This window comes from Panthera pardus, unplaced genomic scaffold (genome assembly GCF_024362965.1).
Source record: "Panthera pardus isolate Hobbes unplaced genomic scaffold, ASM2436296v1 HiC_scaffold_16, whole genome shotgun sequence".
NCBI classification, from domain to species: Eukaryota; Metazoa; Chordata; class Mammalia; order Carnivora; family Felidae; genus Panthera; species Panthera pardus.
Genome location: NW_026526721.1, coordinates 72069143 through 72095267, shown reverse-complemented (window position 1 = coordinate 72095267; position 26125 = coordinate 72069143). Strand labels below are relative to the sequence as shown.

The following is a 26125-nucleotide window of genomic DNA, read 5'->3' as shown; positions in this document are numbered from 1 at the left end:
TTCTTAAAATTTGGATTCAAGAAAATATTTTTATTTAAATAATGCTACTTGACAGTTTATAAAATAAAAGTCCTTATTTCTTGACAGAATTGCTCTCATCAACTTAATTTTTAAATTCTGCTTAGAGTTATCAGAGCCTTCGATTTTTAGGATTGAAATTAAGACAGTCTGTTGAACTAATGAACTATGAGTTTATTAATCTTGAATTATTGATATGAAAAGGTAAAAATGAAAGTTTAATATTTCCATTAAGATTTCTAACAAATTCTTTCAAGCAACAGAATTTGCGCAATAATTACTTTAATCTACCTCAACATCTTAATCACCTAGCATCACATGCTTAAAAAATACAGGCATGCTAAAACATACTGCCTGGTGTGGATATACTTCAAAATAATGATAGCATTTTTAAGACATGGATTGAATCAAGAAAAGTCAGAACAAGATTTCCATCCTTTATATCATTCCTGCTTCAAAAAAGTAGCAATGGTTCCTAGTGTCATTGGTAGGTGAGGCCATGTCCTTCAAGACGTGGATGTCTGTGACAGAAATTACAAAAGAAATTATTCCTCTTTAATAGCATCATCTTTATGCTACATGGCTTTAAATCTGAAGGCACAAATGGGGACATTGAAGAAGGGAAAAAAACCTATTTCCAACATCTGTGCAATAAGGGACATCAAATCAACTGTGCAGCTCTTCCATTGTAGTTCTGTATAAACTATTAGAATCTTTTTTTTTTAACTATTAGAATCTTCTTTTTTTAATGTTTATTTTTGAAAGAAAGAGGGAGCATGAGTTGGGGAGGGACAGACAGACGGTTGGTGGGGGGGCGGCGGCACAGAGGATCTAAAGCAGGCTCTGCACTGAAAGCAGAGAACCTGATGCGGGGCTCTAACTGTGAGATCATGACCTGAGCCAAAATTGGATGCTTAATGAATTGAGCCACCCAGGTTCCCCAAAACTATTAGAATCTTAATTGCCTTTTTGGCTTTTATATAGGCACCAAGCTTTTTATCCTCTATTCAGGATATGGTGCCAATTAATTAAATATGGTTCTAGTTTATTTATATATACTTTTAAAAATAGATAAATATAGTAGAGCTTAAAGACAAATAAATCAGTTATGATGGCATTCAAGTTGACCAGGAGAGTTCTGACTCTTCTTTTTTGGTTAGATAGCATCAGTAAATCTTTTGCTGCATTCTGTGTGGTTGACGGACCCCTCTTAGTTTTCTTCTCATTTCTGAATCATACCATAAACACTCAGTTATCTCCTTTTCTCTTCCAAAAAAAAAGATTGTTTTTAAGTATTCAGCACTAGCAACCTTATCACTAGTTTTGGTTCTTTTTTTAATAGTGACTTTTTGTTAGTTCATTGGAGCCACAAAAAGGGGGAGGGGGAAAATATGCTCAAACCAAAGGGAAAGGAAGATTACTACTGCATAAAAAATATTTGAATAGCTAGAGTAACAATCTAAAATTACTTTTGCTATAGAGCACCTCATGCCTGGAAATCTAGAAAAATATGGATTGATAAGAACATATGTTAATTTGGGTCATACTGTAGTAGTAACTAATCTGAATTACTCTTCCTTTTTTTATCAAGTAGCACTTATTCAGTATTTTTAGGTATTATTGAATTACACTGTAAATTTTTCAGTATTTTCAGTTGTGAAACATTAGAATTAGAGGAGTTAATACAAAATTAAAAATTCACTTTATTTGTGATTAAAGTAAAATTCATATACAAACTGCACACTGTGGTCACAAGAGTCAGCTTCCACAGAGCTGCTAGGCTGGGCCTTTGTACACACAGATAGTAGACATCCCTTTGTTTTGCCCCTCCTTCTCTTCTTCAGCAGTCATTCAATGACAAGCGTAAAAAGAACCTCTTTTCCCGAAAATTCCCCTTCTACAAGAACAAGGACCAGAGTGAGCAGGAAACAAGTGATGCTGACCGTAAGTATGTGGATCCAGTGGTCAACTGAAAATAAATGTAGAGGGACCTACTGCCCTGCAGTTGGTTGTTACCATGGAGACAGTTTCAAGAGCTGCAACAGGTTACTAATTGTCTTAACCAGGGGCAATCTTAACAGACATAAATTAACTTCTATACCAATCTTAACTTTTTCTGGTACCTTAGGAATTCATAATTTAAAGTAAATATTTTTTTTAAGTTACGTGTTTACAATAGAATCATTTGATGTAAGGGTTCTTGGAAGAAACAGTATACTTTAAAGAATATTTTAGAGAAAAACTATGGATACCCGAGAATCTACTTACTGATTTCTAGGTATAACATTGACAGTCTTTGGTAATAGATCTTCTGGAATCGTTCCATTTTATCCTACATCTTCATTATATGTAGACAATCTGAATTTTACTTTTAAAATATCAAGAAATGATTTCAAATTTTGCTTCTCTACCCTAATCAGCCTCTAAGCTAGAACTTCCATTCCTTTAGTAGGTTACATTCAGCTGCTAGCTTATTTCAGACTTTCAGAAATCTACAAAAATGCTCTAAAATATGTGCACCTGTAATGGTCTTGGAACTGTCTCTTATTGTAGCACCAATTTTATGTATTACTGACAACTATTTTCTTTGATTATCTTTTTATTGCTTGCTCTCTGGGAACTACTCTCTACAGGAGATCCCTGACGACATGGGATCAAAAGGCCTGAGTAAGTGATCAAAATACTCCCAAGTTAATTTTTAACCTCCATCTACAGATCTACCTTTTTCAGATACATTTTGAGATTCATGGTAGTGCCTTTCTGGCATGAGGAGGTATATGATTTAGATTGCTTTTAGACTTTTCATGTTAATGTGCTTGGGATTTTTACTTCTATAATACATACTTTTTGTTTTTCTAATGCTCCATTTTTCATATGTCATTTGAAAAACTGCTCATAACTACATTTTCCTTTTGTAATTTTCACAGTGATTACTTCTGCTAGGTTCTTTTTTTTTAATAAAAGACTTTTAAGCTTTTGAAAAGAATACTACCTGCCCTCATTAGAATGTAGAAAATAATCTTCCTTGCAGTTTTATATCCGCCTGGTTTTTCTGTTAAAACAAGTTAAAATCACTTTGTTTCTGTGTTAGAAGAGCATTGCTATAATGTGAGACTATAAAATACAATGGATCTTTATAGAGAAGAATGTGGACCTCAAGTTGAAGTAGCAGTCTATGGGGGGGGGGGGGGGGGGCAGGAGCTTACAACTGTGTTTTTGGTGTTTTTTTTTTAATGTTTATTTACTTTTGAGAGAGAGAGAGAGATAGAGCATGAGCAGGGGAGGAGCAGAGGGAGAGAGGGAGACACAGAATCTGAAGCAGGCTCCAGGCTCTGAGCTGTCAGCACAGAGCCTGATGTGGGGCTCAAACTCACGAACCGTGAGATCATGACCCAAGCTGAAGTCAGATGCTTAACTGACTGAGCCACCCAGGTGCCCCACATCTGTTTTTAAAGGAGATTGTAAATTATGAAAAGAATTACAAGAAATATTATCCTTTATTTTTCCTTTAACCAAGACGTCGGTGTTTTTGGTTTTTGTTGTGTTGTTCTTATTTAATTTTCTAACTAGTATTTAATTTTCATATAAAACTTAGTAGAGAGTCTGATATATAGGAGTCATTCAGTAAATATCGGAGCCAATGGATGAAACAAGGCATTTTTTAGCAAACAAAATTTTAAATTTAGGTGTTCTCAAATTGATTAAATATGAACGTTTACCAAATATTACTAAGTTATTTTCGGTGACAGTGACTCATAGAGGTAATATTTTGAGCTAAAGTTTCCTAGATAGTTCTTTCAATTTGGATTATTAAGCATTTTGAAGACTTATTTCTTTGTAACTCATTGTTCATTAAGGATATAACCAACATCTTTTAACTTTCTAAGATCTACATTAATAAACATTATATTTCGTAGAAGGTTTTTTCCCTGATTTATGCTAACTTTATACTGCAATCTTAATCTGAAGTGAAAGTACTCAACTTTTATTTCAACCTTAACGATTAAAGGTTTGTATTAGATTGAAGGCAGTATGCTTTATGTGTAATTATTTCTATACAGACACAGTATGTTATTTTTGCATGTGCCTTTGTAGGATTTGTCAAGAGCCACAAATTTACTATCGCTAGTTGGCACCCTTTTTAAATCTTTTACCTTTGGAGAATATAATCAGTAAAAATCTTTAAAACTGGAAAGTATTTCCATAGATTGTTAATGCTATAGGATTTGAGAATGATATATTTTAGAGATGGTATGAATCAGCATAAGGATCCACAGATTTTTTAATATCTGTTGAATCATCAGAGACCTGTGGAAAACTCCTTGAAAAGGAACTAAATGAAGAATTTGTTTCCCATATTGAAACTGTTATGATGGATGATAATTACACCTTCACCACATCTTATTTCCATCTCTCATTTTGATGTTTGGGACTTGAGAAGAGAAATAAATGAAAAACAGTAACTGATTATGAGACAATGTCATTTCAAAAAGGGTTTAATTTTCCGGATGGCAACTTACGATTCCCTTGAATAATAGGTTTTGTGCTTCATTTCACAGAAACTAAAATAATTTATTCATCTGGTAACTTGATGAGCAAATCTAGAAGATTTTATTTGGAAAAAACTGAGGGAGACAGGAAAATACGAGTAAAATTCTAAACCTCAATATGATGGCAGTTACCACATGAAATAGATGACTAGCAGTTAACAAGGTCCCCATTATTACACAACAGAAAATTCTGGGAAAAGCGTGGTTAGGGACGTTATTTGTAGCCTCAGTAATCTGTATTCTAAAGTTCCGAATACAGGAAATAAACTTAAGCAAAATCCTGTGAGGTTTTAGTATGAAGAAATAAATGTGACCTCTATAGGTATTCAGGACTTGTTGGAATAGGACTCATGAAGGGACTGAGAACAAAAAGCATAAATTATTTCAGAGAAACAAACCCATTGAAGAAATGTGGAATAACACTGAATATCAAGAAAGATGTACATCTACATGTAATTTTACATAACCTGTGAAAAATAATGTATTTAATTGAAGAAGAAAAAGAAAAAAGTGATAACCTAGAATACTTTTCATAGACATGAACTTCAAATGATTTTACAAAGAAGACAATCAAATTATTGATTTGCCCTGTTGAGAGTACAGGAAACAATGAGAGAATTTACCTTTCTAATCCTAATTTTGACTAACAGAACTAAGTAGAATATGATGGAAGTCTGAGAGAATGCAAGTAAATCATCATAGCTTGTGAAAAGCTAGAAATAGAAATGTGTGCAGCTTGTATGCTTTAAGAAGGCAACTTTGGAAAAGGTCAGAAAGAAAAAAGTAAGATTCCTTTAACAGATACTAAAAGGAAATAAGTTCAGGAGGGGCTGTATAAGGTGCTCAGAAGTGAAATCATGATGCAGTTTCAGACAAGGTTTGTACCTTTTAAATGAAGGTCAATTTTTATAGCTTTCCATTTTGTAGAACGCCTCAAAAACTCAGGCACATAGGAAAGAGATACGTAATGGGAAGCCTTTCTTCTCATCTCAAAGACTCATTTCAGCAAAGTTGTGCAGAGCTCTTAGATGCCAAAACCAGAATTACTTTTATTTGTGTAAAGAATAAGTGTAAGAATGGGAGTATTGCTTGAGATGGATGATGTGTAGTAGTTAGAGCAAAGAGAAAAGACATATATGATACATTCTCGGGAAGAGATGTCTGATTAGAAAGGTGAGACTGGATTTAGAGAGATTTGAAATGGCTGTGGTCATCAAACATCAAAATCAAAATTAAAACTTGAAGAAGAATATATTTATACCATGTATGGCAAAGGGATATCTTTGCACTACACATTTCTGACAGATCACTAAGAAATAGATTCTCTCTTCATTAGGTAACTGAACAAGGGATGTGAGAAGAATGCTAAAACAATAACAAGTGAAATAAGCATCCAAAATGACAGTTTTTACCCATCTTCTTGACAGACATTTCTTTTAAAGAAAAACCCAGTGGTAGAGTTCCGGGGAATGAGTACATTCAATATGTTATAATTATGTGTATTTGAAAAAGCATATCTTTTGACCTACTAATTCCTCTTCAAGGAATTTATCCTAAAGATGTAATCAGAGATGGTAATAAAGGTTTATACATCAGGATCTTTATTTTAATTTTATTCAGAAACTACAGTCAAAAAATTTTTGAAACCATCCTAAAATGTCTTACATTTGGGAAGTGGTTAATGAAGTATGATTGTCTATACTTTGTAATATTGTATAGCCATTGAAAATCATATTAAAACATATGACATGGGGAAATGTTCATAATGTGAATGAAAAAAGTAAAATGTGAAGCTACATACATCATCTCAGGTTTTTTTTAATGTTTATGTATTTTTGAGAGAAAGAGATCGCAAGCAAGGAAGGGATGGGGGGGCGGGGCGGACAGAGGATCCAAAGTAAGCTTCGTGCTGACAGCAGATATCCCAATGCAGGGCTCAGACTCACTAACCATGAGATCATAACCTGAACTGAAGTCATACACTTAACGAACTGAGCCACTGGGGCACCCCTATTGTCTCAAATTTGTAAATAAACATATATTTAGGGCTATTTGGAATAGTGTTGCTTTGAACAATATTGTAGATGTCTGTTGGTCAACACATATATATCTTTCTGATGGGGAAATACCTGGGAAAGGAATTGGTAGGTCATAGATACATACATCTGTTCAGCTTTGGTAGGTACTGCAAGTAGTTTTCCATAGTGGCTGTACCAATTTTGCCACCCCCAGTAGTGTATGAGTTCTAGTTGCTACATATCTTCTGTGTGTTTGGCATATCTTTTTTTTTCATTTTAGCCATTCTGATGTATGGTAGGGATATCCATTGTGGCTTATTTTGCATTTCCTTGATAAGTAATAAACTTGGACACCTTTTCATATGTTTATTGGATATTTGAGTACCTTTTTGTGATGAAGTTCCTTTAAAAATACAATTTTTAGGGGCACCTGGGTGGCTCAGTCAGTTAAGCATCTGATTCAGCTCAGGTCATAAACTTGCGGCTTGTGCGTCGGGCTCTGTGCTGACAACTCAGAGCCCAGAGCCTGCTTCAGATTCTTTGTCTACCTCTCTTTCTGTTCCTCCCCTACTTGCACTCTGTCTCTCTCTGTCTCTCTGTCTCTCTGTCTCTCTCTCTCTCTCAAAAATAAAGACTAAAATATATATATATATATATATATATATATATATATATATATATATATATATATGCTAGTTTTAGTTATCAGGAAGAAAGCATTTTACCTTTCTAATAAATTCTCAAGCAGTGATGATGGTGCTATTCCACGAGCCATGCTTTGAACAGCAAGATTTTATTGTAGAGTTACATAAAAGGATACTTGAAAGAACTTGAAGAATTTCATTGCCTAACGACTATTGGTAATCTTAGAGAATTTGAGATGAGTAGGAGAATTCCCCAGAAAAGACAGAAAATAGATACGTAGTAACTTTAACTTTTTGCTATATAACATGTCAAATATATTCAATAATAGAAGAATAGTAAAATTAACCCTGTAAGTATTCATTTACCCAACTTCTATAATTGTCAGACTCATGTTTAATTTTGTTTCTTCTTTACTCCTACTTACTATCTTTCACTCACTCCATTGCAGTAACTAATGTTTCTTTCTTTTACGTATTAGAGATTGTAGAGTGTAATACCAATTCTAATATAAATTTAAGATTTTTTTAATGTGTCATTCCTACTCTGGGAATGAATTTAAGGAAATAGGACAAGAGGTAAAAATAATTATTGATGTTGATGGAAAACAGCTTAAAGCAAACTAAAATGTCTAAGTAATAAGTAGTAAGGTAAATTAGGATTTATCAGTTCAATAGAATGTTATACAATTTAAAATGATTGTTTTGAAGTACATGTGGTAACAAGAAAAAATTTTTTTAATATAATTTATTGTCAAATTGGCTAACATACAGCGTGTAAAGTGTGCTCTTGGTTTTGGGGGTAGATTCCCATGGTTCATCGCTTACATACGACACCCAATGCTCATTCCAACAAGTGCCCTACTCAGTGCCCATCACCCATTTTCCCCTCTCCCCTCCCCCCACTCTCTGGTCAACCCTCAGTTTGTTCTCTGTATTTAAGAGTCTCTTACAGTTTGCCTCCCTCCCTCACTGTTTGTAACTATTTTTTCCCCTTCCTTTCTTCCATGGTCTTCTGTTAAGTTTCTCAAGATACACATATGAGTGAAAACATATGATATCTCTTTCTCTGGCTGACTCATTTCACTCAGCATAACACCTTCCAGTTTGATCCACTTTGCTGCAGATGGCATGATTTCATTCTTTCTCATTGCCAAGTAGTAGTCCACTGTATATATAAACCACATCATCTTTATCCATTCATCAGTTGATGGTCATTTAGGGTCTTTCCATAATTTGGTTATTGTTGAAAGCGCTGCTGTAGACATTGGGGTACATGTGCCCCTGTGAATCAGCAGTCCTGTATCCTTTGAATAAATTTCTAGTAGTGCTCTTGCTGGGTCATAGGGTAGTTCTATGTTTAATTTTTTGAGGAACCTCCACACTGCTTTCCAGAGCAGCTGCACCAGTTTGCATTCCCACCAACAGTGCAAGAGGGTTCCCATTTCTCCACATACTTGCCAGCATCTATCGTTTCCTGAGTTGTTAATTTTAGCCACTCTGACTGGTGTGAGGTGGTATCTCAGTGTGGTTTTGACTTGTATTACAAGAGAAGGAATTTTTAAATATAAACTTTTAAAAAACATTTTACATATGCTTGTCATATATTATTTGATTTTACTTATAATTTTTAATGTCCTGCTGTATTTAAAATATATATAATAAGAAGGAAGTTATGTCCTTGTACCTGAAACTAACACAACATTGTATGTCAACTGTACTGCAATTATAAAAGGAAGAAGGAAAATTATACCTTGTCTTTGCAGGTTAGAATAACAGACGTAATTTTCAATGTGACAGTAGTTCAAGAACTGTTATCTTATTTTAAGTCTTAAATTCTACCATTCTCTGAACTTTTCAGTAGTGCCTCTTGATTTTACGTGGTATGATACAGCAGATATTTCTCTTCCAGCTCTTTTCTTATCCTTTAAAAATGTTTTCCCGTGCTTCACATAAGAAATTTAGATTTCCCTCTCTCCTGTGGAAAATTTTGTTTTTTAATTTTATAAATAAAATTACTTTTTTTTAATTCATGGGAGATACTTACTGAGAGAACATTCAAAATTACATTTGCATGGGAAGAGTGCCTGGTGTTTACTGAACAATCAAGTTATGAAATGAGGTCACTCTCAAGGAGAGGCCAGGCAATTTGCGAGTAGGTGTATTTGCTTTATCTTTTGATTGCAAAGCAGCCATTGTCAGTTTTATCAAAACCGCATTTCTCAGAAACACTAGTCTATTTTAAAATACAAGCCTACTTTCTAGAATTCCCTTCCATTTGACTTTTTTTTGAGGCATCTGAATCTATGACATCTAAAATGCTTTATATGATCTCAAAAACATGGATTTTCATTTCTCTACAGGAACAAGAAAGAAGCTGAACTAAAAGCAAGATCATTTCTTTTTTAAGACATTCCTTCATTAAAATGGCCATCTGTTTGGTCAAATACAACTTTTCTCTTTTTGGGTTCTGTGTCTACATTTGGACTAGGATCACTTTGCCCTCTTTGTCATATTCTACTTGATATTTGTCATAGATTTTGTTTGTAATCTGTGTTGTACAAAAATGGAGCATTTTCCTTAATTACAGGTTTTTTTTTTCCTTCCTAATTCATACTTATTTGAAAAAAAACAAAATTTTCAAGGAAAATCAAAAATGACTTTTAAAAATGGAGTATGTGATTTATATCGCAATATTTTGTAATGTCATCTTGTGTTTATCTTGATAATTTGCTTTTTTTAAACTCATGACACTTTTCTTTATTTTTTCCATTGCCCTGCAATTTCAGAGCATATAACTTCTAATGCCAGCGATAGTGAAAGTAGTTACCGTAAGTGTTTTAAGTTACTTGTTCTTTTGTAATCACAAGTAATACATACCCTTTGGGAGTTTTTGCCTTAGTGATGTGTTCTAAAAACAAAATCAGATGCGTAATATTTTAAAATCAGGGAGAGCCAAGTAAAAGTCTGTACTTCAGAAATAAAGTCCTATATGTACAACAGATAATTTCCAAAAATTTATAAAATTCTAAAATCCTTTTTACAAACAGTACTATTTGTATGCACAGTACACTTATATGTATGTATCTTTTACAAGAAAAAAATCTGGTTAAATGAGGGATAAACTTGTATTTTGCCATTTTCTTTAGTAATTTTGTTTTTAATATGAGCATTAAAATGTTTTTAAGTAATGCTAAATTTTTGTTAGCTTTATGTCCTTTTTTATTCTTTGTCACCAGTTCTGGGTTAACTGTTCTGGGTTAAGTTATTATTTATTACCAGCATCTGGTGAACATACACGATGAAGGAAAATTTTTCAACAGTTGCTCAAACAATAATACTGATTTCTTTCTGGTGTACTGTGTTACATTCTTGGTATCATATTGCTAAGTGAACTATGCAAGCATGTGAAGTTTTTTTTAACAGATTTGGGCATGGGAGTAACAGGGGGAGTGCATGAATTTATCAGTTGTGGTACCGTAAAAATTAAAATTGCTTTTCTAACTTTTTTTTTTTTTACTGCTGTCTAATGTGAAAGTAATCTTGATTACAGATGAGTATGGCTGCTCAAAAGGTCCATCCTGTTAATATCAGTCTCTGATATTTTTTCATGTTGACAATATATACTTTTAACCCTCATTCATTTCATTGGTTGTTATTTTTTGCATAATAGTTACATAACAATTTTCTTTTTTTTGGTATGGGAATGTGATTTCTTATTAGTGTTTTATTAATGTGTAATCAGAACTCACCATAGAGCAGTTGAGTAGCTTTCTAGTCTAAAAAGAGGTAATGAAAGTATATACTGTCTGTCTCACCATTTGCATGAATTGTTAGGTGTGGAATATTCAAATTGCATGTTTTTGCTAATATATAAACCATGTTTTACAGTACTTTAAAAAGCAGCTTGTAAGTATGTATTTTATACATTATGATAATAAATAAAACAGTGAAATACACTTTTAAAGCAGTGAAATATACTTTTAAAGCCAGTATATGAATTTAAAAGCTCTACAGCTGCATACATGTAATATAAACCAGTGACAAATTTAATGAAAAGGTTGCTATAGAATCTTGATAATCAAGGGGAATATCCTCAAATATATTATACAACATTGATTGTTTTTATTGAACTGCTTGAAGTAACAGTCCTTCCTAGTTTGTTTTCTATACGTGTGTGTGTGTGTGTGTGTATGTGTGTTAAGAATCCCAGGAATTTTTAACTCTCTCTTTAGTTCATTTTGCTGAGTGAAGATATAATTTGTAGACTTTTTTTTATTGAGGATATTCTTAAGCTCTAAGCCTTTAATCTTAAAGGATTTAACTTCTGAATTCAAATCAAAGCAAAATATATTTTCTGTCTATGTGATTCATAGTTAGAAGGGAAGGATTTAGTTTTAGTTAAAGCTTTTTTTTTAATTGGCTTTATTAAGCAATTCATGAATTGAGCAGCATCCCATCTAGTAGTAGAAGGGAGTACCCTTATCTAAAGCTTTTTTAAACTCATTTTTTTGTTTTAATATTGTTTTTCCTTTTTTTTTTTTTTTTTTTAATTATAGCATGGGAGAGGGGCAGGGAGACAAAGGGAGGGCATCTTAAGCATCTCCACACAGAGCGTGGAGCCAGACATGGAGCTTGATCCCACAACCCCAGGATTATGACCTGATCCAAAATCAAGAGTTGGGACACTCAACCAGCTGAGCCACACAGGCACCGCTCAACTCACTTTAAATGTTATATATATATTATTTTTTCACTTTTTTAATGTTTATTTCTGAGAGAGAGAGAGAGAGAGAGAGAGAGAGAGAGAGACACAAGCATGAGTGGGGGAGGGGCAGAAAGAAGGAGGCACAGAATCAGAAGCAGGCTCCAGGCTTCGAGCTTTCAGCACAGAGCCTGACGCAGGGCTCGAACCCAAAAACCGCAAGATTATGACCTGAGCCAAAGTCAGATGCTTAACTGACTGAGCCACCCAGGTGCCCCATAAATGTTATATTTTTAATTGAATAAATGAATTATTAGAACAATTAGTGAATTTTTTTTACCAGTAAAATACTGACTATAGTTTTACCTTTATATTAAATTTTTTATTATAATCATAATTATAAAAAAATAAATATATCCTGTTAAATATTGTATCTGGTGGGACCAAAAGAACAACATATTCTTAATAGCAGTAAATTGCATAAATATGCATATATGTAGAACTGTTCTTTAAAAAGTTAATCTTTAAGAGACTTAATAGTTCTCAGCTTCTGAATAAAAATTAATATCACATGCTTGACATCACAAATAAGATTTTAAATAGATCTAATGATAGTTTAAAACACAGAATAACAGAAAAGTAGTTGTTAAATAGCACATTTATATTTTGTTTTTACATTTATCAAACTTATGACTTTATAATTTGCCACTTTTTTTTTTTTTTTTTTTTTACTAAATCTTGCCGGAAATAATTCACAAAGTACATCTTTGCTGTTTTCTCAGGAAAGTGCCAGTAATTTATATGTTATGTATGACGAATTAAATTAGCATTAGTTATCTTAATAGATTTTCTCATCTGTGTTTCAACTTTCTAATAGGTGGTCAAGAAGAATATGTCTTATCTTATGAGCCAGTGAATCAACAAGAAGGTTTGTGAAGTCTGTTGATTTATAATCTAATAGAAAAATATACTTCTTACTTTGGAAAATAGGCTAACTTACACCTCAAAATAATGTTTATTAGAATTTTGCTATATTTTTTCTATAAATATAGAAATTTGCTATATGTATCTTGTGAAGTGTGGTTTAGTTTACAGTGTTAGAATTTAGTCATTTTGTATTAGCTGTTTTATATTGCTATTTTATTTTCTTTTTATTTATTTATTTATTCTTTTTTTTAATTTTTTTTTTAACGTTTATTTGTTTTTGAGACAGAGAGAGACAGAGCATGAACGGGGGAGGAGCAGAGAGAGAGGGAGACACAGAATCGGAAGCAGGCTCCAGGCTCTGGGCCATCAGCCCAGAGCCCGATGTGGGGCTCGAACTCACGGACCGTGAGATCGTGACCTAAGTTGAAGTCGGATGCTTAACCGACTGAGCCACCCAGGCGCCCCGCTATTTTATTTTCTAAGCAGCTTCTTTCCAGTGTTTATGATAGGGTCACTGTCCTTCAGTGACCCTTGTTCAAAATTTTGTAAACATCTTTGATCTTTCTCTGTTTTCATCTCCCTTGTCCAGTCAGTTTCTAGGTCCTATTTATCCTTCTCTCATTATCTTCCTTATTTATAACCTTCTTTTCATCCCTCCTACCATAATTCTGATCCTATCAATCTCCCTGCTTTTAGCATAATCCTTTACAATCCAGTGTAAGGTATAATCCACTTCTATTAAATCATCTTTCTAGATCACTCCTGTAATTATATCACTTCTTACACCCAGTTTCTTTTTTGCCCTTCTTTGATCTGCTTCCTAACAATTCCTACTTCAGAAAGGATCAGTAAACACTAAACTGGTGTTTTCTCATTTGTAATGAGATGATACTAGCAGTGTAGAGAAACACTATCTGCTAAATTCTGAATTTAACTTGGTTGAATTGCCAAGTTTATGACTTCTAATGGGAGATTAACTTAAGTTTAAGATCTGAAAAGTGTATAAACTAGCAAGTTAAGCATCATTGATGGAGAAAGAAAAAAATATTCTTTATAACATTTAAAGATATTTTTATTCTCTGGTGAAATACATTGATGTTTGTTGAGTGTTTATTCCTTTTAACATGCAGTTTATCTTCACAGTTAATTATACTCGACCAGTGATCATATTGGGACCTATGAAAGACAGGGTAAATGATGACTTGATCTCTGAATTTCCTGACAAATTTGGATCATGTGTTCCTCGTAAGTAAGCCACATAAATATTCTTAATTATTGTTCTTAACATTTTGTCACCATGTGTCGTAAAAGCAAACATTACCGTTTTTAATGGTTTATACTAAGTTATCAGTTATTCCTCCATATTGTCCCTTTTTAAGTTTCAATTAATCGCTGTTGTGTTAAACTTAACAAAACATTATTTAAGAGAAAATGGATTTGTTATGTTTGTTAATACTAAACACTTCAAGTTATTTTCTTTTAAAGATACAACTAGACCAAAACGAGACTATGAGGTAGATGGAAGAGATTATCATTTTGTGACTTCAAGAGAGCAGATGGAAAAAGATATCCAGGAGCATAAATTTATTGAAGCTGGCCAGTATAATAACCATCTGTATGGAACAAGTGTCCAGTCTGTGCGGGAAGTAGCAGAAAAGGTAAGCACCATGGGCACCTGGCTGGCTCAGTCGGTAAAGCAGGTGACTCTTGATCTCAGGGTTATAAGTTCAAGCCCTATGTTAGATGTAGAGATTACTTAAAAATAAAAACTTAAAAAAAAAACGTACCAGAGCAATTCGAGAATATAGTTTCTAATCAGATGTGCCTTTGACAGTATAAAAGAATGATGGGATAGAAACTTCTAATTCATATTTTTGAAAAAGTATAGGCTAAATATTGTAGCATTGATCATTTTAATATTATGAATTCAACTAAATACTTAATTTTAGATGACTTAGAAAAATACATAAAGTAGGTAAGGAAGATCAACAAAGAAAATGAGGACAGAAATGGTAACATGAATCTAAGAAGGGAGGTTGTTCTTATAAGGTCCTATACATTTGCTATACATAGACCTTGTATTTGGCAATAGCTTTCCAAATGTCTAGCATAATTAAAGAACTAAGACTAGCAATGTTCATTAATAACAATGAACCAGATGTTTAAGTATAGTTGTTCTTGTACTAAGACTTAGAAAAATACATAAAGTAGGTAAGGAAGATCAACAAAGAAAATGAGGACAGAAATGGTAACATGAATCTAAGAAGGGAGGTTGTTCTTATAAGGTCCTATACATTTGCTATACATAGACCTTGTATTTGGCAATAGCTTTCCAAATGTCTAGCATAATTAAAGAACTAAGACTAGCAATGTTCATTAATAACAATGAACCAGATGTTTAAGTATAGTTGTTCTTGTACTAAGTTGTTCTTGTACTATTTCTCCCGAATAGTCATATTTAATTAACAACAGTGTAAAAAATGCTCAGCAGCTCTGTAACAGCAACAGATTTTCTGAAAGCATCCTTCAGATGATGATGTAGTCTGATGATATATTAACATTGAGTTAAAGCAGTTTTATGGTAAAGCCAAAACAGTGTATTCCAGACAAACTGCTATGCTCAAATTACTATTTGGACCTAGAAAGTAAACATCAATAAATTATTTTATACCTTTAAAATTAGTGGTTTAAGACTCGGTAATGGAATACCTGTAAAACATAAAGCAGTAATTCAGCATCTCAGTTTTCCATCTGTAAATACTACTCTTTTTTATAAGAGGCTTGGTTAACTCTGATTAGTTTTTAAAATTTTTTAAATGGAAATGTCCAGTGATGCCAAGAATTTGGGAAAATAGAAATCTTAGATATTTTTAGTGGGTTATAAATTAATAGAACTTCTTTTGAGAAGAGTTTGGCAATACCTAAATAAATGCTTGTACCCTGTGACTCAAAAATATACTTCTTGGTATCTAAGTAGAAATTTACTTATGATGATTATGTATAAGAATGTTCATAGCTCTTTATAATAGTGAAAAATTGGAATCAACAAAGGGAAATGGTGAGGTGCCTGGGTGGCTCACTAGGTTAAGCGTCTGACTTTGACTCAGGTCATGATCTCACAGTCTGTGAGTTTAAGCTCCGTGTTGGGCTTTGTGCTGACAGCTCAGAGCCTGAAGCCTACTTCAGATTCTGTGTCTCCCCCTCTCTCTGCCCCTCCCTGCTTGCTCTCGCTCTCTCTCTCAAAAATAAATAAGCATAAAAAAATTTTTTAATAATTAAAAAAAAGGAAAATTGATAGTTAACTTATTTATGCAGTGGGATACAACAGCTAGAGTGAATAAACTAGAATATTCACTAGTGAGGTGTAACTACATTAATAAATCTCAAAATATAATGATGACTGTGAAGTTGCAAAGAAGACATACAGTATGATACTATCTACATAAATTTTAAAATAACATGAAACAGCCTGTATGGTTTTTGGATACATACTTAGTAAACATAAAAACATGGATGGGAATCATACACACGTATTTCAGGAATATACATAAGCCACTATTCACTGGTTTTCCTTTGGGAGGAAAGGGAAGAAAATTATAGCTTTAGCTTTATTCATGATGTTATATTTCTTCTAAATTCTTTAAAAATGTAAAAAACCACATCCTCACCCTAACTGAAAGATAATGTCCAAACTTCAAATTACTGACAAATGGAAAAGTAAGCACCAAGTCACAGCAAGCTATTTCTTGTGCAAGCCATGTAGAGAAGAAAATATTAGAAAGTTCCGTAAAGTAAGAATATTACAAGTTATGCTCTGATCACAATGCAGTAAAGCTATAAATGATGAGAAAATCAAAAACAGTAAGGCCCACCCAACTAGAAATTTTAAAACTACCTGTTAACTATTACATGAAAGAGAAAATACAAAATGAAATTATAAGTTTTCTTAATAACGAAAACAGTACATATCAGAATCCATGGGATACATTTAAAAGTGATCACAAGAAAATTCACAGCCTTAAAAACTTTTCCAAACAAAAATAAATAAGAATAAGTAAATAAATAAGAATAAGTAAAAGACTAGAAAGAGAGAAAGGGAGGGCATAGTAAAAATAAAAACAAAAATTATATGATAGGCAGAAGGAAGGAAATAATAAAAATCATAGAGGAAAACAGAAAAAGAAAACAAAAAGCAATAATAGATGAAACCCAATCGATGAAACCCAAAATTGGTTCTTTGAGAAGATCAGAGTCATTAATAAATGTTTAATCTGATCAGAAAAAGAGAAAAGACAAATTATCAATATCAGAAATGGGAGGGATCAAGGGATACAGGAGTACTGATGCATAGGGGCACTTGTACCCCAATGTTTATAGCAGCACTCTCAGCAATAGCCAAGATATGGAAAGAGCCTAAATGTCCATCAACTGATGAATGGACAAAGAAATTGTGGTTTATACACACAATGGAGTACTACATGGCAATGAGAAAGAATGAAATATGGCCCTTTGTAGCAACGTGGATGGAACCGGAGAGCGTGATGCTAAGTGAAATAAGCCATACAGAGAAAGACAGATACCATATGGTTTCACTCTTATGTGGATCCTGAGAAACTTAACAGAAACCCATGGGGGAGGGGAAGGAAACAAAAAAAGAGAGAGGTTAAAGTGAGAGAGAGCCAAAGCATAAGAGACTCTTAAAGACTGAGAATAAACTGAGGGTTGATGCGGCGTGGGAGGGAGGGGAGGGTAGGTGATGGGTATTGAAGAGGGCATCTTTTGGGATGAGCACTGGGTGTTGTATGGAAACCAGTTTGACAATAAATTTCATATATTAAAAAAATTTTAAAAATAAAACCATCTCACAAAATTAAAACTAAACTAAAAACACTATATTATACTATCTTGCTTAAAGAATAATAATAATAAACACTGGTGTATAAAAGAAAAAAACAGAAATGGGAGAGATGACAATTTATAAATATTAAAAGGAAAATCAAAGAATATTAGGAACAACTTTATACCACTCAGTTCAACAATTTAGTTGAAATGGATAAATTCAGGGATGCCTGGGTGGCTCAGTCGGTTGAGCGACGAACTTCAGCTCAGGTCATGATCTCACAGTTTGTGAGTTGGAGCCCCGTATCAGGCTGTGTGCTGACAACTCAGAGCCTGGAGGCTGCTTCTGATTCTGTGTCTCCCTCTCTCTCTGCCCCTCCCCCACTGATGCTGTGTCTCTCTCTGTCTCAGAAATAAATAAACATTAAAAAATTAAAAAAAAAAAAAAGAAATGGATAAATTCCTTGAAAGAAATAAACTACTTAAGCTTACTTAAGAAATATATCATTTGAATAGTCATATATGCTCTAAAGAGATTGATTTACATTTGAAAGTCACACACACAAAAATCTCCAGTTCCATGTGGCTTCACTAATAAATTCTACCAAATATTTAAGGAAGAATTCATACCCATTTTTACCATAAAATTTAAAAAGAGGGAGTACTGTCCAATTCGTTCTGTGAGTCCAACATTACCTAAATTTCTAAATCTGAAAACACATTACAAAAAAACTACAGACCAATATTTCTTAGGAACATATCTACAGAAATGCTAAGCAAAATTTTAGCAAGTTGAATCTTAATATATAAAAAGGATAATATGCCACTGCCAAGTAGGATTTATGCAGTGAATAGAAGGTAAATACTAGAAAATCAGTTAGTGTAACTCACCATATTAAAAAGGAACTTATGGTTCCTTTTTTTCCTAAAAAAGGAAAATCATAAAATTATCTCCAGAGTTAAAGAAAAGCATTTGACAAAATCCAACACCCATCAGAAACATGTCAAGGATATCTATTTTTACCACTTGTTTTCAGCATTATGCTAGAAGTCCTAGCCTGTGCAATAAGTCAAAAGAAGAAATAAAAGTTGTTCAGTTTGGAGAGGAAGAAGTAAAATTGTGTTCATTTGCAGATGACATGATTGTCTATGTAAAAAGTCTGATAGAATTTACCCCCAAAAAACTACTAGAATTAGTAAATTTAGCAACAGGGATGCCTGGGTGGCTCAGTCAGTTAAGTATGCAACCCTTGATTTAAGCTCAGGTCATGATCTCACAGTTCGTGGGTTCAAGCCCCATGTCATGCGCTGCCCTGACTGCTAGGAGCCTGCTTAAGATTCTCTCTCTCTCTCTCTCTCTCTCTCTCTCTCTCTCTCTCTCTCTCTCTCTCTGTCTCTCTCTGCCCCTCCCCTGCTCACACATGCATGCACACTCTCTCTCTCAAAAATAAACATTTTTAAAAAATAAGTTGAGTAAGAATGAAGGGTACAGTATCATTCATTATACAAATCCTATGTACTTAAACCACACGTAAGTTGAAATTGTGAAAAACATTACTTATAGTAGTCTCGAAAAATATTAAATACTTAGAAATAAATCTGACACAAGATTTATAGATCAGTACACTAAGAACCACAAAGCATTGCTGAGAGAATTAAAGACCTAAATAAGTGGAGAAATACACTATGTTCATGGTTTCTAAGACTTCATATTATGTAGATGTCAGTTACCTCTAAATTGAGCTTGTAGACTCAGTACAACTCCAATCAAAATCTGAGTAGGGGCATCTGGATGGCTCAGTTGGTTAAGCCTCCGACTTCAGCTCCGATCATGATTTGTGGGTGGTTGGTTCAAGGCCCCACATCAGGCTCTGTGCTGACAGCTAAGAGCCTGGAGCCTGCTTCAGATTCATATTCATATTCATATTCTCTCTCTCTCTCTCTCTCTCTCTCTGTCAAAAATAAATAAACATTAAAAACATTTTAATAAAAAAATTCTAAGCAGACCTTTTTGTAGAAAATAACATGCTAATTGTAAAGCTTATAGGAAATGCAAAAATCTAGAATAGCCAAAACAACTTCGAAAAAAATCCGAGATGAAGGACTCACACTGCGTGTTTTGAGACTTATAAAAATACAGTAATCAAGATTCTGTGGTAGTGGCATGAAGACATACAAGTAGATCAGGACATAGTAGAGAATTCTTAAATGGACCCATATATATATGGGCAACTGTGGACAAAAGTACAACAGCAGATCAGTGGAGAAAGGGATTGTCTTTTCAACAAATGGTGCTGGAGCAATTGACTAGCCATGCCTCATATCATATACAAAAATTAACTAAAAATAGATTATAAATGTAAACCCTAAAAATATAAACCTTGTTGAAGAAAACATTGGAGAAGAATCTTAATGACTGGTTTTGGCAAAGGTTTCTAAGATAGTATAGCAAAAACACAATCCATAAAAGAAAATAATGACAAATTGGATTTCATCGAAATTAAAACTTCTGCTCCTAAAAAACACTGTTAAAGGAATAAAAAGACAAGTCATATAGTAGGAGAAAATACTTTCAAATCATACATATATTTTCATCTCATGAAAGACTTTTATCCAGAACATGTAAAGAACTCTTACAATAATAAAGACAACCCAATTTAAAAATGGGCAAACTATTGGGGCACCTTGGTGGCTCAGTCAGTTGAGAATCAGATTCTCAGTTTCAGCTCAGGTCATGATCTCACAGTTGGTAGGGTCAAGCTTCATGTCAGGCTCTGTGCTGATAAGGCCCGAGCCTCCTTGGGATTCTGTCTCTTCTTCTCCCTGCCCCTTCACTGTTGTCTGTCTGTCTCTCTCTCTCTCTCTCTCTCTCTCTCTCTCTCTCTCTCTCTCTCCCCCCTTTCTGTCTCCCCACCCTCTCCCTCTCCCCCCCTCTCCCCCTTTCCCCTGTTCCCTCTTTCCCCTCCCCCCCCTCGAATTTTAAAAAAGTTTTCTTTTTTTTATGTTATTTATTTATTTTTATTAAGTTTTTTATTTTAATTCCAGTGTTGATAACATACAGTGTTATATTAGCTTCAGGGGTACAATATGGTAATTCAACAATTCCATACATTACTCCATGCTCATCGTGGTAAGTGTGCTCTTTAATCCCCTCACCTATTTCACCCACCCACATACCCACCTCCCCTCTGGTAACCATTGATACAAAGGTAGAGTTTTGAGTTGGTTTTACTCTTGTGCACATTTTGACCCCACCACACCCCACACACCCCACCACAGGCTGTTACCATCACCTTGTACACCAATTCTAAAGCCCACCTGAGTTCCCCAGAGTGAGACCGAGGGTAACACAGGGCTTAGAGTGGGCTCAGAATATTCCACCCCAAAATACGCCAGTTTGATATATTGACTATTTTGAGCTAAAGGCACTTGAAAAACAACAGGTGTAAGAAAGGCACAATGATTTCCCCTTTTCCTCCTGAAAACAGGAGATAAAACTCCCATATGTAACAGACCCTCCCCTGCATCTGGAGGAAAAGAACATTCTCATCACCACAGACAGGGAGTCAAGGCCAAGTTGAATTTTTACAAACAAATTTAACCAAAGTAACCCCTATCTTCCTTTAGTCTCCTCATACATTTTAGTTACTTTTTCATAATTACTACTCTTTGTTCAATCTAGTATATAAAAAAATTTTCTAATGGGCAAAGTATTTAAAAAGACATTTCTCTAAAGAAGATATACAAATGGCCAATAAAAACATGAAAAGACATCCATCATAATCAGTCATTAGGGAAATGCAAATTGAAACCATAATTAGGTGCCACTACACACCCATCAGAATTACCAAGCTTTGACAGAGCTATAGAGCAATTGGAACTCTCATAGACTTTGCTGGGTGAGAAAATAAAATGATACAACCACTTTGAAAAAGAGTTTAAACATACACCTACCGTATGATCCACTTCTGGAGAAAAGAGAACATACGTCCATACAACGATAATCTCTAATAACAGCAGACCAGTGGTTCTCACGAATTGAGATCATGACCTGAGCTGAGATCAAGAATGGGACACTTAACTGACTGAGCCCATGCTCACCCATGCACCCCTACTATATCCTTTCTGAATTGTCAACTCACATATATTCTTTTTTACAATAAAAGTAATTAATAAAAAATTTTTTTAAGAATTTAAGGTAGAAAATAGAAAAGTAGAAAATCTAGAAAAAGTTAACACAATAGACAAACCATGAGTTGACCTGAATTTTTTAAGAAAAATAACAAGTAATAGAAACAGGAAATGACAAGGGAATATACCATTGAAATAAGAGGAAATCACAAGACTACTTTCTATATCTGTATATAAATAATATTTTTTGTTTATTTTGAGAGACAGAGAAAGCACAAGTGGTGGAGGGGCAGAGACAGAGAGGGAGAGAGAGAAAATCCCAAGTAGGTTCTGCACTGCCAGCACAGAGCCTGATGTGGGGATCAAACTCATGAAACCATGAGATAATGACCTGAGCCAAAACCAAGAGTTGGACCAACTGAGCCATGCAGGTGTCTGTATATAAATAAATTTCAAACTTGGTTGCAGGGCGCCTCGGTGGCTCAGTTGGTTAAGCGTCCGACTCTTGATTTCAGCTCAGGTAATGATCTCACAGTTCGTGAGTTCAAGCCCCGCATCAGGCTCTGTGCTGACAGTGAAGAACCTGCTTGAGATTCTGTCTCCCTCTTTCTCTGCCCCTCCCCTGATCAGTCTCTATTTCTCTCTCTGTCAAAATAAAGAAACATGAGGGGGAAAAAACTTGGTTGCAATGGAAATTTTTTTAGAAAACTATGGTATACCAAAATTGACCTGTCAGAAATGGAAAGCTTTCTTTAGAAGAAATAGAGCACGTTATCAAGGAACTACCCCACCCACAAAGAGCACCAGGCACAGATGGCTTCACAGGAGAATTCTATCTAATCCCAAAGGTTAGACTGTTCTAGAGCTCTACAAACTGTTCAAGAGCATTCTTTTTATGAAGCAAGTATATTGATATCTAAGCCAGCTAGAGACAGAAAAAAATCATAGACCAATATCACAAATACTAATGCAAAAACATTAAATATTTTAGGAAACAGAATCCCATAGCACGTTGCAAAACTAATACACCATAACCAAATGGGATTAAAGAAATTTAAGGTCAGCTCAAAGTTAGGAAATTCATCAATATAATCTACCACAGATCTAAAGAGAAAAATCAAAAATTTCCAGATGCCTAAAAATCTTTTGGTAGAATTCAGTACCTTACCAGGGGGAAGAAAAACTTAAAAATACAGAGATTGGTGTTACTTTTAAAAAGGAAAAGGAGATGGGGCACTTGGCTGACTCAGTCAAAAGAGCATGTGACTCTTGATTTCCAGGTCATGAGTTCAACTTCCACGTGGGGTGTAGAGATAAATAAATTTTTAAAAGCTGTAAAAAAAGAGAGATTTAGATGGATGAATGGATGGATACATATTCTTACTTTTAAATATTTAATGGGAAAAATACAAGGCAAAATACGAGGAAATTCCATTATGTTGAAGAACAAAGCAAGGATGTCTATTATCTCCACTACTATTCAACGTTGTACCCAAGGTATTCATTGTACTTGAGGCATTAGTCAATGCTGTTAGACCAGAGAAATCAATTAGAGGCATAGAACTGGGGGGAAAGTAAAACTAGCTAGATTTTCAGATAGTAGTATACCTGGGAAACCATACAAAATCTATCATAAAATTTATTTTGTAAAATAAATTATAAAGTATTATAAAATTAAAGACAATTATAAAATGAAAGTCACTTAAAAAAAACTAGAGTAAGGTTATCCGTATATAAAATTAAGATGTGGTGCTCACTTCGGCTGCACATATACTAAAATTAGAAGTATACAGAGAAGATTAGCATGGCTCCTGCTCAAGGATATCACACAAAGAATAATATGGATATGTCAAAAAGACACAGAAGCCAGCCTGTGGAGCCCCCAAGTGGCCAAAATGTTTAAATGGTTATAACTAATTATAACATAAAGAATAAAATAAGTGGGAATCCAAGCTGGTGCAGCCACTCTGGAAAACAGTATGGAGGTTCCTCAAAAAACTAAAAAGAGAGCTACCCTGCGACCCAGCAATTGCACTACTAGGCATTTATCCAAGAGATACAGATATGCTGTTTCGAAGGGACACATGCACCCCCATGTTTATAGCAGTACTATCAACAATAGCCAAAGTATGGAAAGAGCCCAAATGTCCATCAATGAATGAATGGATAAAGAAGATGTACTATATATATGTGTGTGTGTGTGTGTGTGTGTGTGCGCGCGCGCGCGCGCGTGCAATGGAGTATTACTTGGCAATCAAAAAGAATGAAATCTTGCCATTTGCAACTATGTGGATGGAACTGGAGGGTATTATGCTAAGTCAAATTAGTCAGTCAGAGACAAAAATCATATGACTTCACTCATATGAGGACTTTAAGAGACAAAACAGATGAACATAAGGGAAGGGAAACAAAAATAATATAAAAACAGGGAGGGGGACAAGACGGAGGAGACTAATAAATATGGAGAACAAACTGAGGGTTATGGGAGGGGTTGTGGGGGGGCGTGGGCTAAATGGGTAACGGGCACTAAGGAATCTACTCCTGAAATCATTGTTGCACTGTATGCTAATTTGGATGTAAATTTAAAAAAATAAAAAATAAAGTTAAAATAAAAAAGAATAAGGATCCAAGAATCCATAATGGTACCAATAAGTACATGAATAAATAAATAAACTGATAGAAGGGAAAGCTTTGCCTTAACATTAGAATATCTAATTAAGATAGGAAGAATGATGATATTGGGAGATCTCCCTGGACAACCACCATGGTAATAATTGTTCATAATAATAGTTCAAACAAGAACTATCAGTGTTTGCTAAAATTAGTGAGTGAATTAATATCTTATGAGAAACAGGGTATTTACATCTCAACAAATCCTCCCCCAAAATACTTACCAGTTACAAAGGAAAAAAATTGTAATTTTATAATGAACGTGGCAGATAAAACCTTAAACAAGTGATCAAAATTAACATCACTAGCATAGTAATGGGACAAATAGATATTATATGCATCTTGATATGATGAATTGAGAAGGATACAGCATCACTTCTGTGGTATTCCTGCCAAAATGTGTAGCATGGGAAATATCAGGTATACCAGGGTTGAGGCATATTCTTTGAAAAAAGAAAATAATCTGTACTCTTCAAAAATATCAAGATCGTGGAAGACAAAGACTGAAGAACTATGCCAGATTGACAGACTAAAGAGACATTACAACCAAATGCAATGTATGATCTTGGGTTGGATCCTGAACCAGGAACTTTTTTTTCTTTTGTACTAAAGGACATTAGATGGCCAACTGAAATTGTACTGTGATTATATAAGAGATGTCATTGTTTTTAGGAAATAGGGGGTGAAGTATTATGTCTGCAATTTACTCTCAAATTGTTTTGTATGTATATAGAGAGGAATAAAATAAAGCAAACATGATAGAATGTTAATGTTTCAGCATAGCATTTTTTTAATTCCTGAGCAATCACATAAAATATTAATGTCTAATAAAAATAGATAGTGGGTACATATGTGTGTATTATTTTCTTTTTTTTTTAATTTTTTTTTTTTTTTGAGTATTTTTTAAGAGAGAGCACGCATGCAGGCAGTAGAGGGGCAGAGAGAAGGGGAGAGAGACAGAATCCCAAGCAGGCTCCACACTATCAGCACAGTCCAACGTGCGGCTCAAACTCACAAACTGTGAAATCATAACTTGAGCTGAAGTCAAAAGTCAGACGCTTAATCAACTAAGCCACCCAGGTTCCCTGTGTCTATTATTTTCTATATGTTTGAAGTCTTATACAGTATTAAATTTTTTATTTTAAATATTCCTACTAAATTGAAATTGTTTATTGAAGTACACTTAAGCCCTTAGATTATAAAATGCATGATAAGGCAGTATGTAATTTAAAATACAATAAAATCTATTTGATAAGTTATGATTACTACCCTATTTAACATGAACACACTCATCTTTATTAAAAATCCAAATGGCCTTTGTAAGTGAATTTATGCATTTTCAGAAAAGTGTCTTAAATCCAGAAGTGGGGTCCCCAATTGCCAGTTTGTGTTAAAGTCCCCAATAAAATGAGAAATAAATTAGTGGTATATAAGGTTTTATAAATTTCAATTTATTCAGTTTTAAAGATTCTTCTTCATTTTAGGTATTTTCCCTCTTGTTGATTATGTATTGTTTTATGAAATGGTGGTTGTAGTAAGGTGGTTTATTAGGTGTTTAGGGTGTTTTATTTTTCTTGGTAAAATAAGTTAGGAACCCCATATTGGTTGCCATTTGGAGACCAATCT

General features: G+C 34.0%; 1 protein-coding gene and 1 pseudogene across 29 annotated transcripts in view; both read left to right on the top strand.

Moving 5' to 3' along the window:
* DLG1 (discs large MAGUK scaffold protein 1) overlaps positions 1 to 26125 on the top strand; it is a 273708-nt gene that overhangs the window by 232482 nt on the left and 15101 nt on the right. For 10 of the 29 annotated variants that reach the window (XM_019448747.2, XM_019448748.2, XM_019448759.2 and 7 more), the window contains 6 exons: positions 1863 to 1962; positions 10017 to 10058; positions 10766 to 10801; positions 12810 to 12860; positions 14003 to 14104; positions 14345 to 14517. In XM_019448747.2, the coding sequence (XP_019304292.2) occupies positions 1863 to 1962; positions 10017 to 10058; positions 10766 to 10801; positions 12810 to 12860; positions 14003 to 14104; positions 14345 to 14517 (504 nt within the window). Of the gene's footprint in view, positions 1 to 1862; positions 1963 to 2651; positions 2686 to 10016; positions 10059 to 10765; positions 10802 to 12809; positions 12861 to 14002; positions 14105 to 14344; positions 14518 to 26125 lie in introns of all 29 variants that reach the window. The other 19 variants (XM_053903519.1, XM_053903515.1, XM_019448754.2 and 16 more) reach the window with 7 other exon arrangements.
* LOC128777463 (U6 spliceosomal RNA) lies at positions 23579 to 23679 on the top strand (annotated as a pseudogene).